This window comes from Cherax quadricarinatus, chromosome 7 (genome assembly GCF_038502225.1).
Source record: "Cherax quadricarinatus isolate ZL_2023a chromosome 7, ASM3850222v1, whole genome shotgun sequence".
Classification (NCBI taxonomy): Eukaryota; Metazoa; Arthropoda; class Malacostraca; order Decapoda; family Parastacidae; genus Cherax; species Cherax quadricarinatus.
In genome coordinates, this window is record NC_091298.1 from 2729741 (window position 1) to 2747602 (window position 17862).

At 42.5% G+C, this 17862-nt stretch overlaps 3 protein-coding genes across 7 annotated transcripts in view; 2 read left to right on the forward strand and 1 right to left on the reverse strand.

The window, feature by feature from the left end:
- Window positions 1-4620, forward strand: part of E(Pc) (Enhancer of Polycomb) — a 147045-nt gene extending 142425 nt beyond the window's left edge. For all 3 annotated transcript variants that reach the window (XM_070082197.1, XM_053773901.2, XM_053773902.2), the window contains exons 10-11: window positions 879-1001; window positions 3269-4620. In XM_070082197.1, coding sequence (XP_069938298.1) covers window positions 879-1001; window positions 3269-4325 — 1180 coding nt within the window. In that variant the 3' untranslated portion in view covers window positions 4326-4620. The remainder of the gene's footprint in view (window positions 1-878; window positions 1002-3268) is intronic.
- Window positions 1-17862, reverse strand: part of LOC128687012 (mucosa-associated lymphoid tissue lymphoma translocation protein 1) — a 574887-nt gene that overhangs the window by 233935 nt on the left and 323090 nt on the right. The gene's annotated exons all lie outside the window — the stretch shown is intronic.
- LOC128686806 (uncharacterized) overlaps window positions 15681-17862 on the forward strand; it is a 67335-nt gene continuing 65153 nt past the window's right edge. Inside the window, exon 1 of one of the 3 annotated variants that reach the window (XM_053773907.2) lies at window positions 15681-15703. The gene's annotated coding sequence lies outside the window, so the exon portion shown is untranslated. The other 2 variants (XM_053773904.2, XM_053773906.2) reach the window with 2 other exon arrangements.

Below are 17862 nucleotides of genomic sequence, written 5' to 3' on the forward strand. Positions count from 1 at the left end.
TATAAATTTCATTATTAAAAACTTAATCCTTGAACACATGATATATTAGATTCCATTGTATATAAAATATGTCAGCCTTAGGTTTTTTATTAAAAACATATCCGGAGGTTTACATGAGCACATTTGCTATTCCATGAAATTATATTTGGAACATAGTGAGATTGCATAATCTGAAGAAAGGGTTAATGCAGTCACTGTGTGTTCTCACATAATGTAAAATGTGGGTATAGTTGGGATGATCTAGGTCCTACAACGAAATGTTTCCACATTATAATGCCCTAAATGTTTATCTTATCCACAAAGTATGAGAAACCATGTAATAGTGTACTATATGCACCCATTCCTACAAATTCCCAGGCTTTTGTATTAGCAGATTTTGTGTGTCCAGTGCTTATACTGCAGGGTAACCAGAGAATAGAGAATGTGTTTCTGACTTGGTGATGTTCCCATGTTCATCTCTCTTTATTCTGGTCTTTATTTCTATGAATGTCAATATTAACTGGATAAGAAAAATACATTGGAAAAATATAGGCTCTGAAACACAAAATGAAGCCAAATCTGAACAATTTGTCATATTGATTTAATATTATTCATAGTTTCTAGTTTTGGGGAACCTCTAGAAACATAGCCCTCCATAAATTTATAGGAATGACTATGATGATCTCACTCCCCTGATAAAGAATTGATTTTATAAGATGTTACTAAGTTTAATTAATTTTTCATGTTCAAAAATTATTGACAGGGGAAATAACACCCATTAATTTTCTCATATTTTTATAGCAGATATAGTTAGATATACCTCTTAACTAGCATGCTTTAGTTATTCAGTTTTATTCACACTGCTGTAAATTATTTACGTGCTTTAATTTTTTCAACAGAATGTGGATAGATAGATTAAGTACGCCGCTTGATGATCTTTGGTTCAAGACGGATTTTAGAGATGTGGGACCTAACGGCCTCACAGCTACAAATGATTTCCTCCATGAGGTTAAAACAGAATGGTAAGATTTGAAAATTAATTTTATTAATCATACTTTAGTTAAGAATGAATATATGGTGTATTAGGAAGAGAAAAATGGCTTTATTTAGAAAAAAAAAAGTAGAAAAATGTATGAACTTATCCAATTTGTGATGTATGATATTTTCTGATCCTTGGACTCATTTTTACATTACTCTTCAAATTTTGTGTTATATTTTACAGTATAAATATTGCCTTTCTCATGTAATATTTACAGAGCTTTCATATGCAATTGGGACAAAGATGAAAAAGTGAAATGGATTGACATAAAAGATAAGAATTGCTGTCAAATAACAATTATTATAAATCTCCAGAGAGCAAGTAAATGAAAATGGAAGCAGTCAAAATTAATAGCCTTAGCTATGAAGGAAATAACTGGATCATGAGTAAATTCTGGAATCAAATAGAGAGAGATTTAAAGCAATGATCAAGTTACATACAGAGAATATTATTTGTTGTAGGATTCTTTGAGTCACTCATACTAAACTGGTCTTTCCTACCTTCAGGTTACACCTCTACAGGTGTCAGGGTGTGCAAGAATGGTATATAATACCGACAAGATGAAATTAAGACACATGTGCAACATCTGGGTATCTTTATAGTAGACGTTTCGCCATCCTGTGGCATTATCAATACAAATTCTAGGACATAACTTGAAGACAGTAGGACTATGTACAGAAGATGAGGTAATCAGTCCCTCAACCTTGGAGTAGGTGCGAAGAGCACCGTAGTCGTGGAGATTCTGTAGCAGAAGCAAGGAGCCTGGCGCTTATATAGTAACGTCAGGTGTAGCAGACGAAGGCATAGTCACTGGTAGGCGGGATTCCCCAGTGGAAGTAGGTCCTTCCCAAAGAGATGGGAAGGACCTACTTCCACTGGGGAATCCCGCCTACCAGTGACTATGCCTTCGTCTGCTACACCTGACGTTACTATATAAGCGCCAGGCTCCTTGCTTCTGCTACAGAATCTCCACGACTACGGTGCTCTTCGCACCTACTCCAAGGTTGAGGGACTGATTACCTCATCTTCTGTACATAGTCCTACTGTCTTCAAGTTACGTCCTAGAATTTGTATTGATAAAGCCACTGGATGGCGAAACGTCTACAATAAAGATACCCAGATGTTGCACATGTGTCTTAATTTCAGGTGTCAGGGTGTAAAAAATGTGTTTTTTCTTTGGAAATGTGGTAGATTTATGTGAAATAGCAAAGTTAACACAGTAGTAGCTTTGTAACGAAAGGGTTTTTGAGCAGGTGTCAAGAAAAGTCTGGTCAGTATTCATTTGGTGAAGAAAATTTGTAGTGAATCAACTGTAAATGAGAGTCAGAAAAAGTTTATTATCAGTAGTTTCAGTAGGTCAGTAATAGTAACCAGAGAGTGCAGCAATAAATTAACTAAAATGAGTAGCTAGGTATTTCACAAAGTGATAACTGATTTTGAAATAAGTAAAGACAAAGGACTGGTTAAGTTACTTGCATGACTAAAATTTATAAATATATAACTTGAGGAGTGTATAAATCTGTAGTGGAGGGGAGGAGGGGTAGGGGTCATCCTAGGATAGGATGGAGGGAGGGGGTAAAGGAGGTTTTGTGTGCAAGGGGCTTTGACATACAACAGGCATGTGTGAGCATGTTAGATAGGAGTGAATGGAGATGAATGGTTTTTGGAAGTTAATGAGCTGTTGGAGTGTGAGCAGCGTAATATTTTGTGAAGGGATTCAGGGAAACTGGTTAGCTGAATTTGAGTCCTGGAGGTGGGAAGTACAGTGCCTACACTTTGAAGGAGGGGTTTGGGATATTTGCTGTTTAGAGTGACATCTAAACTATCACACCTGCTTGCCTTTGCAAAGACAGTGGTTATATGTGAATGATGGTGAAAATATTTCTCTTTCTCTTTTTTTTTTTTTGGGTCACCCTGCCTCGGTGGGAGATGGCTAGTGTGCTAAAAAATAATAGTATATTTGAGTATTGAAGTACATAATGGTCAAGGTAAATTATTTAAAGTTTATTCTAAACCTGCATAAAGGAACAGTTTAAATAGTTTATATTATTATTTTTTACTTACCAAGTTTTCTAAAAAAGAAAAATAGATTTAATTTTTCTCATTTTAATTATCTTCTAACATGCATTGCTTTCACACAATTTTGGCATTATGATTTTTTTTATTTTAACTATTTTTTGTTAAACTGGTAACTTTGTGTAATAATACTTAGGTAATCTTTGTTGGTTTAATTAAATGTGTTTTCAACAGGCCGCACTTTTGCCCGAGTTCTCCGCCTGGGGATGACACCGATGTGGAAATAGACGTTGAGACTGTAGGAGTTCCTGTCACCTTAACACCCGATGTGAACCTCAATTCCACCTCATCCCCAGAAGAGTTAAACCTTGCAACTACTTTGCCATCCTCGGTTTATATCACTGCAGAAGTTATTGATGGTGAAGCTGCTGGGAATGTAACGGAATTAGAAGTGTCAATACCATCAGAATTAGACACTTTACTCAATAGTGACTCTGGAGTGATTCTTGAGGAGAACCTAGAAGTGGACCTTGTGACAGAAAATAGTAATGTAGCAAGAACTGGTGGTGGGCCAAATGATGGTTCTAGTGCTAGTGGTGGTGTGACTTTAGATGATCTCTCAAACAGTGTATGGGCATCAAATTTTAGTAGTACAATTGATAGACAACAACAACATTCCGTAGATTTCACCACTCAACCAACATCCAAGTTTGTGACGCTAGACTCTTATAACACGCTTCCCTTGGCAGTATCGGGGCTTCAACTTAGTACAAGCAATGTGACGGGTGATGAAATTCATTCTTCCTCCTTACCCTCATCATTATCCACATCCTCATTGACATCTTTACCATCCTCATCCTTGACATCAACTTCCTCCTCCTCCATCTCCTTACCGACTTCCTCAGCAACTAGTCTAAGTAACAGCTTACTGTGTGCCTCCTCCAGTGTTTTAAGTGAAAAGGTTGGCAGCGAATGTTCAAACAGTGAATGCGGTGGTAGCCAAGCGTTAACGTCTTCACACCAACAAGAATCTTCGTCGGCAGATGCTTTGAGTGTACCCAGTGGACTCTTATCATCTAATAATAAAAATAATGGTAGCAATGTCTTAAGTAGTGCGACAACAAATAATCTGGTGTCTCAAAAATTGTTCACTTCAACACCTCGGACAAGTGACAGCTTATCTAACAGTGAAAGTAATAATAGTGCAGCAGTTTTAACTAATGGACCGAGTAATTCTTTAGACAGCTCAAAATGTGCTAAAGTGGATCATTACATGTTTCATGAAACTTGAACTTTGTCCTGAAATTAGCAACTGAAACAAATTCTTCTTTTCAATTCATTTCATGTCTTTAACTTATTTTTATACCAAATGCACAAGGAAATAATAAGATGTGTTGATTATTCCATGTCTCCATGTGTTTTATTCAAAATCCTATTATATTATCCAACATGGATAGTTGTCACACTTCATTGGACTGAATAGAGAGAGAATTGCTCCAGCATTTCCAACGCTTGGTGTCCATGTTTTATTTGCTCAAATTTCAAAACTGTATAGATGACAAGTACAAATAAATGAATATCAGTCATTTCCTTGCATTTACATGATCCATTAAGTGGGCAACTGGCACTTTGAATTTAAATTAAATATTACTGTGCAATAAGTAATCCCTATTAGAATGATTTGCTAATCAAAGGCATGGTTATGTTTTAAGAATGTTTATGTAAAATTTGATGTAACATTTCATTTTAAATATTTATGTAATACAGTATTTATTGTTAGGTATTTGATGCATTGTACTGGAGCAAGTTTTGTAATGTACGATTGGTGATATTACACTTGAATATTTTCCTTTTCGAAGGTTTTGACAAAAAGTCATTCTGTACCTGATGTTTAATATAATTATAAAATGTAACTGATTATAGAAAACACTCATAATGAATTTTAATTTTATGACAAGATGTAATTTTTTCTACAACAAGTTTTATAAAGTCAGTATTAATTTTTGTAAGCTCTTGAGGCATGCCTAGTATATCAGAAGCTTTAATGGTTGATTCAATTCTACTTTACTTCAAATTAAAACTATTCACTTGTATGAGAATGTCCAATGATCCATGGATGAGAGGATAACTTTGGTAGTTCGAATTTGCAAGGTTATAGCTTCTTCCCAGGATCATAGGGAATCTGGAAATAATGATCATTGATGTAAACTATGTGAAGGTTACTCAACACAGTAGGTCCCTTACTGGGAATGCTTGTGTTCCCAATTTTTTTTTGTTTTTTTTTGAACTCTGAACCTATTTTCCTACAGACACGTCCTAATTGGAGATGTTTTCCCAAGCTATAATATTCCATATATAATTTCATTTATTTTTTAACAATAAAGTTAAATAAAAATTAAAAATGTATAGTACTCAAAAGAGTCCTCCTGTCAGAAGCCCTTTCCTTCCCCTCCCTCCCATTCCCTCTTCTCATTTTCCCATATCTTGCATTCCCTCCTTTCCATTATATTTGACAGCCCTTTCCATTTGCTCCCCCTCCCACTATATTAGTCCCCTACTATTCTGTACCTTACTGTACTCTGCTAAAATATTACATTTGACCCCCAAATTATCCTCTCACTGCTCAGTCAACCCAAACCATCCTCACACTGCTCAGCCAACCCAAATCATCTTTACACTGCTCAGCCATCCCAAACCATTCTCACGCTGCTCCACCACCACCGCTACACTTCTCCACTTAGCCCTTGTGGCTTAGCGCTTCTTTTTGATTTTTTTTTTTTTCAACAAGTCGGTCGTCTCCCACCGAGGCAGGGTGACCCAAAAAAAAGAAAGAAAATCCCCAAAAAGAAAATACTTTCATCATCATTCAACACTTTCACCACACTCACACATTATCACTGCTTTTGCAGAGGTGCTCAGAATATAACAGTTTAGAAGCATATACGTATAGAGATACACAACATATCCCTCCAAACTGCCAATATCCCAAACCCCTCCTTTAAAGTGCAGGCATTGTACTTCCCATTTCCAGGACTCAAGTCCGACTATATGAAAATAACCGGTTTCCCTGAATCCCTTCACTAAATATTACCCTGCTCACACTCCAACAGATCGTCAGGTCCCAAGTATCATTCGTCTCCATTCACTCCTATCTAACACGCTCATGCACGCTTGCTGGAAGTCCAAGCCCCTCACACACTACCCCCTCGCACACCACCCTGACACTACTATACCATAAGTGGAAAATAGCAAATGTGATGCCTATTTTCAAAGCAGGTGACAGGTCCTTAGCTTCGAACTATAGACCAATAAGCCTAACCTCCATAGTGGGGGAAATTTATGGAATCGATGATTGGTGAGGCAATTTGTAGCCATCTTGAAAAGCATAAATTAATCAACGAATCTCAACATGGTTTTACAAAAGGGTATTCCTGCCTTTCGAATTTATTAACTTTTTTCACTAAGGTATTTGAGGAGGTAGATCATGGTAATGAATATGATATTATGTATATGGACTTCAGCAAGGCTTTCAATAGAGTTGCACATCAGAGACTATTGAGGAAAATTAAGGCACATGGAATAGGAAATTTTTTCCTGGATAGAGGTATGGTTAATAAATAGACAGCAGAGTTTGCATAAATGGGGAGAAATCAAAGTGGGAAGTATCACGAGTGGTGTTCCACAGGGGTCAGTGTTGGGTCCCTTGTTCACAATCTACATAAATGACATAGATGAGGGAATAAATAGAGATATTAGCAAGTTTGCTGATGACACCAAAATAGGCCGTCGAATTCACTCTGATGAGGACAGAGCACTCCAGGAAGATTGGAATAGACTGATGCAGTTGTCAAAGTGGCAGATGCCGTTTAATATAGACAAATGCAGAGTTCTAAACATTGGACAGGAAAATAACTTTGCCACCTTTTTTTTTTTTTTTTTTCAACAAGCCGGCCGTCTCCCACCGAGGCAGGGTGACCCAAAAAAGAAAGAAAATCCCCAAAAAGAAAATACTTTCATCATCATTCAACACTTTCACCACACTCGCACATTATCACTGTTTTTGCAGAGGTGCTCAGAATACAACAGTTTAGAAGCATACACATATAAACTAAATAATGTAGATTTTAATATTACAGGTTGCGAATATTATTATTATTATTATTATTATTATTATTATAATAAAAAAGAAGCGCTAAGCCACAAGGGCTATACAGCAAAGGTTGCAAAAAGGATTTGGGAGATCTGGTTAGCAATAATCTAGAACCAAGACAACAGTGCATAAGTGTTCGCAATAAAGCAAACAGAAGTCTTGCCTTCATATCGAGAGGCATAAATAATAATCCTCAGGTTCTTCAACTCTACATATTCTTGGTTAGGCCTCATCTAGATTATGCTGCACAGTTTTGGTCATAGTATTACAGAATGAATATAAATGCTCTGGAAAATGTACAAAGGAGGATGATAAAGTTGATCCCATGTATCAGAAATCTTTCCTATGAAGATAGACTGAGGGCCCTGAATCTGCACTCTCTGGAAAGGCGTAGAGTTAGGGATGATATTATTGAGGTGTATAAATGGAAGACAGGAATAAATAAAGGGGATGTAAATAGCGTGCTAAAAATATCTAGCCTAGACAGGATCGCAGCAATGGCTTTAAGTTGGAAAAATTCAGATTCAGGAAGGATATAGGAAAGCACTGGCTTGGTAATAGAGTTGTGGATGAGTGGAACAAGCTCCCAAGTACAGTTATAGATGCTGAAATGTGTAGTTTTAAAGATAGGTTAGATAAATGCATGAGTGGGTGTGAGTTGGAACTGACTAGCTTCTGCTACTAGGTCAGATGTCATGCTCCTTCCTTAAGTGATTGTGATCTGACCTGACTAGGTTGGAGCATTGGCTTAAGCCGGTAGGAGACTTGGACCTGCCTACCATGGGCCAGTAGGCCTGCTGCATTGTTCCTTCTTTCTTATGTTCTTATACCCCTCACACCACCCTGACACTACTATACTCCTCACACCACCCTGACACTATTATACCTCTCTCACCACCCTGACATTACTACACCCCTCACACCACCCTGACTACTATACTCCTCACACCACCCTGACACTATTATACCTCTCGCCACCCTGACATTACTACACCCCTCACACCACCCTGACACTACTATACCGCTCACACCACCCTGACACTACTATACCCCTCACACCACCCTGACACTACCCCTCACACCACCCTGACACTACCCCTCACACCACCCTAACACTACTATAGTCCTCACACCACCCTGACACTACTATACCGCTCACACCACCCTGACAACTATACCCCTCACACCACCCTGACACTACTAAACCCCTCACACCACCCTGACACTACTAAACCCCTCACACCACCCTGACACTACTATACCCCTCACACCTCCCTGACACTGCCTCCAACTGACCCCTCGCATTACAATGCCTCCCCACCACCCCTACACGACACTACTACCCATTTGCATCCCACCGTTTCCCCTTGGTGTACTGTCCTTTCACACCACACACACTGGACTCACCCCACAATGTACTATGCATTCATACCCCACCCACACTTCTCTCCCACACTGTACTTTGTCTTCACCTCACCCACACTACTCCACCCCCACAGTATACCATGTGATTCACATCCAACCTGTACACTGCCCTGACACACTTAGCTGACCTCACCGAAAACAACACCTTTGACACGTGCTCTTTGACCTTTTAACTGAAACTTGCATCAACTATGATTTCAATTTCACTTGCATTAACCCCCCATCTCCACTAGCCCCTACTCCTTGCACACCTTTACCCCTTGCATACCTCCAAACATTCGTGCACTCCTGCTTTGGCCCTGTATGACCCACACGGGTCTAGTGCATGATTTGATTATATTTGTATTATGGAACCACACCACATCCGCTACTTCATGTACTCGTGTCCCCTTCCCATGCCACTCACTGTTATGAAGAAGGTATAAAGTGCCTGAATACGTATATGGTGAGGTGAAAGGGGTGTAAACAGAACTGAGTTTCTGCCTCACAGACTGATAATATACTGCACATGGACACCTGCTATCCCAAATACATTTTTTTTTTTTTGGTATCTTACAGATGAGACCCACTGGGGATAAATAGGAACAATTACTCTTGAAAGTAAACCTGTGAAGTTTAGGTAATAAAGTTTTTTAATCATTAACTTTCTTACAGGAATTTTTTTAACTAGTAAACCCATTGAAGGAGGATTCTTACTGTGGTGAAAGGGCTCATGATCCAAGGAACTGAGCCTTTCTCCTTCCTCATTTTGTATCTAAATACTGTACCCCCTGAATAACCCTCCTTTTGGTCTCATAAGTCAGGATATTTTTCTTTTTGTGAAATCTGGCTCAGGCAGAAGAGAGAGAGATCATTATAATCCGTTTTAACATAGCTTCCATTTATAGTGCTATGGTGATTGAATCATGCCACCTGATAGAAATTTAATCATGTTAGGAAGGTGACCCTCTGGTGAGACAAGGTGGCCATTTGGCCACCTTGTGGCAACTGGAGGTATAAGACTCAGGGCATTCTAGCCAGTTCATCCACTGCCACTAATAGCTGAAAGATGACTGTGTTGTTCATGCTCTTGTCTATACAGGTGGTTTTGTTAATCCTTTTTCAGTCAGTTCTGGAGGAATAACAAGTGATATATGTATACTGACAGTTCATAATGGAAACACAATTACATAGAAAACTAGATTAACATGAAAAAGCCTGTTTATACAGGTAAAAACTAAATAAATTTAACTATAACTTTGTGTCTTCTATTATATACAATTCTGGAGGTGCCATTCTGGTATGCACTGGGTAAGGTAAGATATGATTTCCAGGGAGCAGCAGCAGCACTACATGCCACAGCACAGTTGACAGTTCTCTAGTTCAGGGTGGGTATGTGGTTTCTTTTTGCTAATCTAGGAGTTGTTCCCCCTCCCCCTCCCCCCCTCCCCATTTTTCTAGTAATGCTTGCAACGGTCATTCTCCTAGATCCCAAGTGACTGATATCCTTTGCTGACTCCAGCATGACCAAATGCCCCTCTTCAGACCTCAGTATCACTTTCAGGCAATCACCCAGTACAGGTGTTCTACCCGATTCCTCTGGTAACTGCATTATCTTGTTATGGAACTGACTTCTCTCAGAACACAATGATGATTCACAGATCATTCGTGCACTAAAAGTCAGAGTGGTTCAAAGCCATCTGCCTAAAGATTGCAGACAGGCGACAGTACTGACATTGCACGTATCTCCATTACATTGAAAACCCTAACCTGGTAATTTCTCCACCAACGAACCTTCCAAATGTACCAATGTGCAAAATTTTTTCCTATGCAAACAATTCTGATGCATGTATGACCACATGCCAGCATAAGAGTTCTTGCCCCATATTGGCCATAGTATTTGCTTCCACCTAGATAGTGGGATGCAGATTGTCAGTCAATGATTTGAATCAAGCTGAAACTTTAATGTATATCCATCATCAGGACCACAAAAACTCCACTGACACTCCACCTTTGAATCAGAGCTGTATGACTAGTGGGTTTACCACTTCTTTTTTATTATAATAATCCACCCTTGAATAATTCATGTCAAGTACATCTGTTGTCATTCCTCACATGGTTATATAGTGCTGTCATCCCTCGCATGGTTGTACAAAAAGACTTCACAATTAAAATTATGAGTCCTCCCAGTCACCAGCGTCAAAACTTACATCCGCCTATTCATGGACAGAGACAATACTCAACTAATATCGCAGAGTTGATGTTTGATGGCCATGCACTTCCTCAGTATTCATTGCAGTTCAGCACTTAGAAGTACCACAATGCTGCAGGTGTTCGACTACAACCAACCACTAAAATATTGTAGATTACACCTGGACTGTCCAGTAATGTGAAGACCTGACCCTCTTTCTACCTTAAGTGCAATTAAGCTTGTGTTCTCGCATGTGATCGACTTTTCTTTGGTAAAGAGCTACTGGTGTTTGAAGCTGAAAAGAGAGACTTTGTTGTATAACCAGCAGTGCTGTACGACCCTGGTGGGTTTAGCACTTAGTTTTGATTATAATAATATTGTATAACCAGCTGTTACCCATTTCTGTCTGCAGGAGAAAATACCTTGCATTGACTCCAAAGTTTCTCAACACCCTGTGATGTAGTGCATTTCTACACTTACTCTTGTGTAAAACTTATGCAGTTTTAGATGATTTTGCCTCTTCATTATCTGTCATCTTCACTGCCCCACAATCTTCACAGTCCTTTTTTCAGCTGTCCCTTCATTAACTAAACCTTAACCTGAAAATACTTCCAAAACCTGTCACCTCGAGATCTATACCTTAATTTGCTCTATTGCAGCTCTCCCAGAAATACAGGCCCCCTTGCACACATCTATTTTCCCCAAACACAAGAAGTCTGTCCTTACCTTTACTGTATGTCCCTTAAAGGTTTAGTGTTTGGTTATGATTATAAAAATGTCCTTACCTCTAAGAACTTATACATTACTTAAGCAAACTAGCCCTTCAAAAGCCTCTTTTTCTTTGATGGCTGCCATGTCTACCCCACTTATCATATCCATCCTACACAATATATTCTACTGCCATACCTTGAGAGGCCTTCTTTCTGATTATAATAATATTTGAGAGGCCAGCACTGTATAACCCTTGTGGGTTTAGCACTTAGTTATGATTATAATCCCCTCAAGGGAGGTTCCTTGATGCTGGTGAGGGGCTCTTGATCTAGGGAATTGGATCTGTGCTCCGGTTCCCTGAACTGAGTCAGAATACCTTCACCCCCCCCCCCCCACGTGTGCTGTATAATCCTATGGGTTTAGTGCTCTCCCATGATTATAATAATGATGATTATAATAACTTGAGAGGCACCTGAAGCCATAACATATGAAGAATGAGTCAGAAATGAACCTTGGTAAGCCCTTGAGACAGGGTAACAAGGAGCTTTATCTAAACTGAAATGCACGCACACACAGGCTCTTGTAGCCAAAAGTGGACCTAGTAGTGGTCAGGAGCTGTGAATCGACCCCTGTAACTACAACCACATATAGGTGAACACACACAATCAGATGAGAAAGATCTTTGGGCGAGTATAACACCGAGCATGTCTCCGGAAGCACACATCAACCAGATAACTGCTGCAGCATATGGGCGCCTGGCAAACCTGAGAACAGCGCTCCGATACCTTAGTAAGGAATCGTTCAAGACACTGTACACCATATACGTCAGGCCCATACTGGAGTATGCAGCTCCAGTTTGGAACCCATACTTGATCAAGCACGTCAAGAAATTAGAGAAAGTGCAAAGGTTTGTGACAAGGTTAGTTCCAGAGCTAAGGGGAATGTCAAACGAAGAAAGGTTAAGGGAAATTGGCCTGACGACACTGGAGGACAGGAGGGTAAGGGGAGACATAATAACGACATATAAAATACTGCGTGGAGTAGACAAGGTGGACAGAGACAGGATGTTCCAGAGAGGGAACACAGAAACAAGGGGTCACAATTGGAAGTTGAAGACCCAGATGAGTGAAAGGGATGTTAGGATGTATTTCTTCAGTCACAGAGTTGTCAGGAAGTGGAATAGCCTAACAAGTGAGGTAGTGGAGGCAGGAGCCATACATAGCTTTAAGATGAGGCATGATAAAGCTCATGGAGCAGGGAGAGAGAGGACCTAGTAGCACTCGATGAAGAGGCGGGGCCAGGAGCTGAGTCTCGACCCCTGCAACCACAATTAGGTGAGTACTGCATTCCAACACTAACACCTACATCCTAGCCTCATGACCTCGTCCCTCGTACTGTTAATATTTTCACACTTATGTTTGCCATTATAACACTACTACTACTACTCCAGCTGTGGGTTTAGCGATTAGTTATGCTTACAATACTACTACTGGCATACAAGTAACGCTATGTGACTTCCGGGTTTAGCGCTTAAATGGATTATTATAATCTTAAGTCCACACATCCCTTATCAGTGCAGGTAAGTGCCTTGATGTTAGTGAGGTGTTTTTGATCCAAGGAGCTGAACTTACACTTCCATTAGGTCGAAACTGAATGCCTGCACAGGTGCTGTATGATCCCCCTTCCCTACGGGTTTAGCGCCTCTACTACCTGTGTCACGTCGATCACACTCCACAACCACTTCCAGTATACTGCTCTCTTCGTTGTATGACCCTTGTGGGTTTAGTGCTTAGTTTTTTATTATAATCCACTGCTCTGTTACCAGACAACAAGGACCCATGTGGGTTTAGCGCTTAGTTATGATTGTAATAATCATAATACTAGTATGTAACTGTATTTGTGTATACATGAATAAACTTACTTAGTCAACAATAAAGTAAGATTTACAAACTGCTTATCAAAGGAGCAAGGGGCTGTATGACCCTTGTAGGTTTAGCGCTTCTTTTTTTATTACAATAATCAGTATAAAGGAAAGATGGAGAACTGCAGGTGTTGCTTCATGATGTTCCACTCGGATGAATCTGAAGCGCAGCTGGATCTTTTGATCATCTGACTGAGGCCTCCCAGCACACATAAGGGGGATTACCAACAGACCCCTGGCAGTCTTCAAGCTGGCACTGGACAAGCACCTAAAGTCAGTTCCTGATCAGCCGGGCTGTGGCTCGTACGTTGGTTTGCGTGCAGCCAGCAGCAACAGCCTGGTTGATCAGGCGCTGATCCACCAGGAGGCCTGGTCACAGACCGGGCCGCGGGGGCGTTGACCCCCGAAACTCTCTCCAGGTAAACTCCAGGTTCCACTGGCTTATCCCTCCACCCCTTTAAAAATTATGGTTATAATTCTAAACGTTTTTGATTACACAGGCGCTGTATGATCCACAAGAATTTAGTGCAAAGGGAATATAATAAAAATAATAGTGCTATCTTATCCCTAATAGCTATTAAAGGACTTGGGCTTTTCCTACAAGTGTGTGGTCGTATTTGGTCATTATTATGCGCAGAGGTCTTTGTGGCATTTATGGATTTGGAAAAGGCGTATGACAGGGTGGATAGGGGGGCAATGTGGCAGATGTTGCAGGTGTATGGTGTAGGAGGTAGGTTACTGAAAGCAGTGAAGAGTTTTTACGAGGATAGTGAGGCTCAAGTTAGAGTATGTAGGAAAGAGGGAAATTATTTCCCAGTAAAAGTAGGCCTTAGACAAGGATGTGTAATGTCCCCGTGGTTGTTTAATATATTTATAGATGGGGTTGTAAGAGAAGTAAATGCGAGGGTCTTGGCAAGAGGCGTGGAGTTAAAAGATAAAGAATCACACACAAAGTGGGAGTTGTCACAGCTGCTCTTTGCTGATGACACTGTGCTCTTGGGAGATTCTGAAGAGAAGTTGCAGAGATTGGTGGATGAATTTGGTAGGGTGTGCAAAAGAAGAAAATTAAAGGTGAATACAGGAAAGAGTAAGGTTATGAGGATAACAAAAAGATTAGGTGATGAAAGATTGAATATCAGATTGGAGGGAGAGAGTATGGAGGAGGTGAACGTATTCAGATATTTGGGAGTGGACGTGTCAGCGGATGGGTCTATGAAAGATGAGGTGAATCATAGAATTGATGAGGGGAAAAGAGTGAGTGGTGCACTTAGGAGTCTGTGGAGACAAAGAACTTTGTCCTTGGAGGCAAAGAGGGGAATGTATGAGAGTATAGTTTTACCAACGCTCTTATATGGGTGTGAAGCGTGGGTGATGAATGTTGCAGCGAGGAGAAGGCTGGAGGCAGTGGAGATGTCATGTCTGAGGGCAATGTGTGGTGTGAATATAATGCAGAGAATTCGTAGTTTGGAAGTTAGGAGGAGGTGCGGGATTACCAAAACTGTTGTCCAGAGGGCTGAGGAAGGGTTGTTGAGGTGGTTCGGACATGTAGAGAGAATGGAGCGAAACAGAATGACTTCAAGAGTGTATCAGTCTGTAGTGGAAGGAAGGCGGGGTAGGGGTCGGCCTAGGAAAGGTTGGAGGGAGGGGGTAAAGGAGGTTTTGTGTGCGAGGGGCTTGGACTTCCAGCAGGCATGCGTGAGCGTGTTTGATAGGAGTGAATGGAGACAAATGGTTTTTAATACTTGACGTGCTGTTGGAGTGTGAGCAAAGTAACATTTATGAAGGGGTTCAGGGAAACCGGCAGGCCGGACTTGAGTCCTGGAGATGGGAAGTACAGTGCCTGCACTCTGAAGGAGGGGTGTTAATGTTGCAGTTTAAAAACTGTAGTGTAAAACACCCTTCTGGCAAGACAGTGATGGAGTGAATGATGGTGAGAGTTTTTCTTTTTCGGGCCACCCTGCCTTGGTGGGAATCGGCCAGTGTGATAATAAAATAATAAAATATGATTGATTTAACCTGTTGACTTTTAGGGACCATTACAAGCTTCAGACTGCGCGGCTGACTGGTCACTTTAATTATTTTCAAGGTTAGTGTCTTCTCCCAGGCACCCAGGAAGGAGCACCCAGCCTCAGTGCCTGTGTTCCTCCCCCAGACACCCAGGAAGGAGCACCCAGCGTCAGTGCCTGTGTTCCTCCCCCAGACACCCAGGAAGGAGCACCCACTCTCACTATAACAAGTTGCTTTCCCCCGCAAGACCCCACATGTGACTTGTGATAACACTGAAGGTCTTTGGTAAGAGGCTTTGGTTGATGAGCAGATAAGAGCTACAACGGTAGATATGAAGCAGAGGAACCTCAGTGCTCTGGTGAAGGGGTGGTAGGTGTAGTGTGGCTTTTACCTGAGAAGCCAGACCAGTGTGTAGCTCTTACCTGGCACGTAGTGAGGAGCCAGACCTGTGTGTGGCTCTTACCTGGCACGTAGTGAAGAGCCAGACCTGTGTGTGGCTCTTACCTGGCACGTAGTGAGGAGCCAGACCTGTGTGTGGCTCTTACCTGGCACGTAGTGAGGAGCCAGACCTGTGTGTGGCTCTTACCTGGCACGTAGTGAGGAGCCAGACCTGTGTGTGGCTCTTACCTGGCACGTAGTGAGGAGCCAGACCTGTGTGTGGCTCTTACCTGGCACGTAGTGAGGAGCCAGACCTGTGTGTGGCTCTTACCTGGCACGTAGTGAAGAGCCAGACCTGTGTGTGGCTCTTACCTGGCACGTAGTGAGGAACCAGACCTGTGTGTGGCTCTTAACTGGCACGTAGTGAGGAGCCAGACCTGTGTGTGGCTCTTACCTGGCACGTAGTGAGGAGCCAGACCTGTGTGTGGCTCTTACCTGGCACGTAGTGAGGAGCCAGACCTGTGTGTGGCTCTTACCTGGCACGTAGTGAGGAGCCAGACCTGTGTGTGGCTCTTACCTGGCACGTAGTGAAGAGCCAGACCTGTGTGTGGCTCTTACCTGGCACGTAGTGAGGAACCAGACCTGTGTGTGGCTCTTAACTGGCACGTAGTGAGGAGCCAGACCTGTGTGTGGCTCTTACCTGGCACGTAGTGAGGAGCCAGACCTGTGTGTGGCTCTTACCTGGCACGTAGTGAGGAGCCAGACCTGTGTGTGGCTCTTACCTGGCACGTAGTGAGGAGCCAGACCTGTGTGTGGCTCTTACCTGGCACGTAGTGAAGAGCCAGACCTGTGTGTGGCTCTTACCTGGCACGTAGTGAGGAGCCAGACCAGTGTGTAGCTCTTACCTGGCACGTAGTGAGGAGCCAGACCTGTGTGTGGCTCTTACCTGGCACGTAGTGAGGAGCCAGACCTGTGTGTGGCTCTTACCTGGCACGTAGTGAAGAGCCAGACCTGTGTGTGGCTCTTACCTGGCACGTAGTGAGGAGCCAGACCAGTGTGTAGCTCTTACCTGGCACGTAGTGAGGAGCCAGACCTGTGTGTGGCTCTTACCTGGCACGTAGTGAGGAGCCAGACCTGTGTGTGGCTCTTACCTGGCACGTAGTGAAGAGCCAGACCTGTGTGTGGCTCTTACCTGGCACGTAGTGAGGAGCCAGACCAGTGTGTAGCTCTTACCTGGCACGTAGTGAGGAGCCAGACCTGTGTGTGGCTCTTACCTGGCACGTAGTGAGGAGCCAGACCTGTGTGTGGCTCTTACCTGGCACGTAGTGAAGAGCCAGACCTGTGTGTGGCTCTTACCTGGCACTTAGTGAGGAGCCAGACCAGTGTGTAGCTCTTACCTGGCACGTAGTGAGGAGCCAGACCTGTGTGTGGCTCTTACCTGGCACGTAATGAGGAGCCAGACCTGTGTGTGGCTCTTACCTGGCACGTAGTGAGGAGCCAGACCTGTGTGTGGCTCTTACCTGGCACGTAGTGAGGAGCCAGACCTGTGTGTGGCTCTTACCTGGCACGTAATGAGGAGCCAGACCTGTGTGTGGCTCTTACCTGGCACGTAGTGAGGAGCCAGACCTGTGTGTGGCTCTTACCTGGCACGTAGTGAGGAGCCAGACCTGTGTGTGGCTCTTAACTGGCACGTAGTGAGGAGCCAGACCTGTGTGTGGCTCTTACCTGGCACGTAGCGAGGAGCCAGACCTGTGTGTGGCTCTTACCTGGCACGTAGTGAGGAGCCAGACCTGTGTGTGGCTCTTACCTGGCACGTAGTGAGGAGCCAGACCTGTGTGTGGCTCTTACCTGGCACGTAGTGAAGAGCCAGACCTGTGTGTGGCTCTTACCTGGCACGTAGTGAGGAGCCAGACCTGTGTGTGGCTCTTACCTGGCACGTAGTGAGGAGCCAGACCTGTGTGTGGCTCTTACCTGGCACGTAGTGAGGAGCCAGACCTGTGTGTGGCTCTTACCTGGCACGTAGTGAGGAGCCAGACCTGTGTGTGGCTCTTACCTGGCACGTAGTG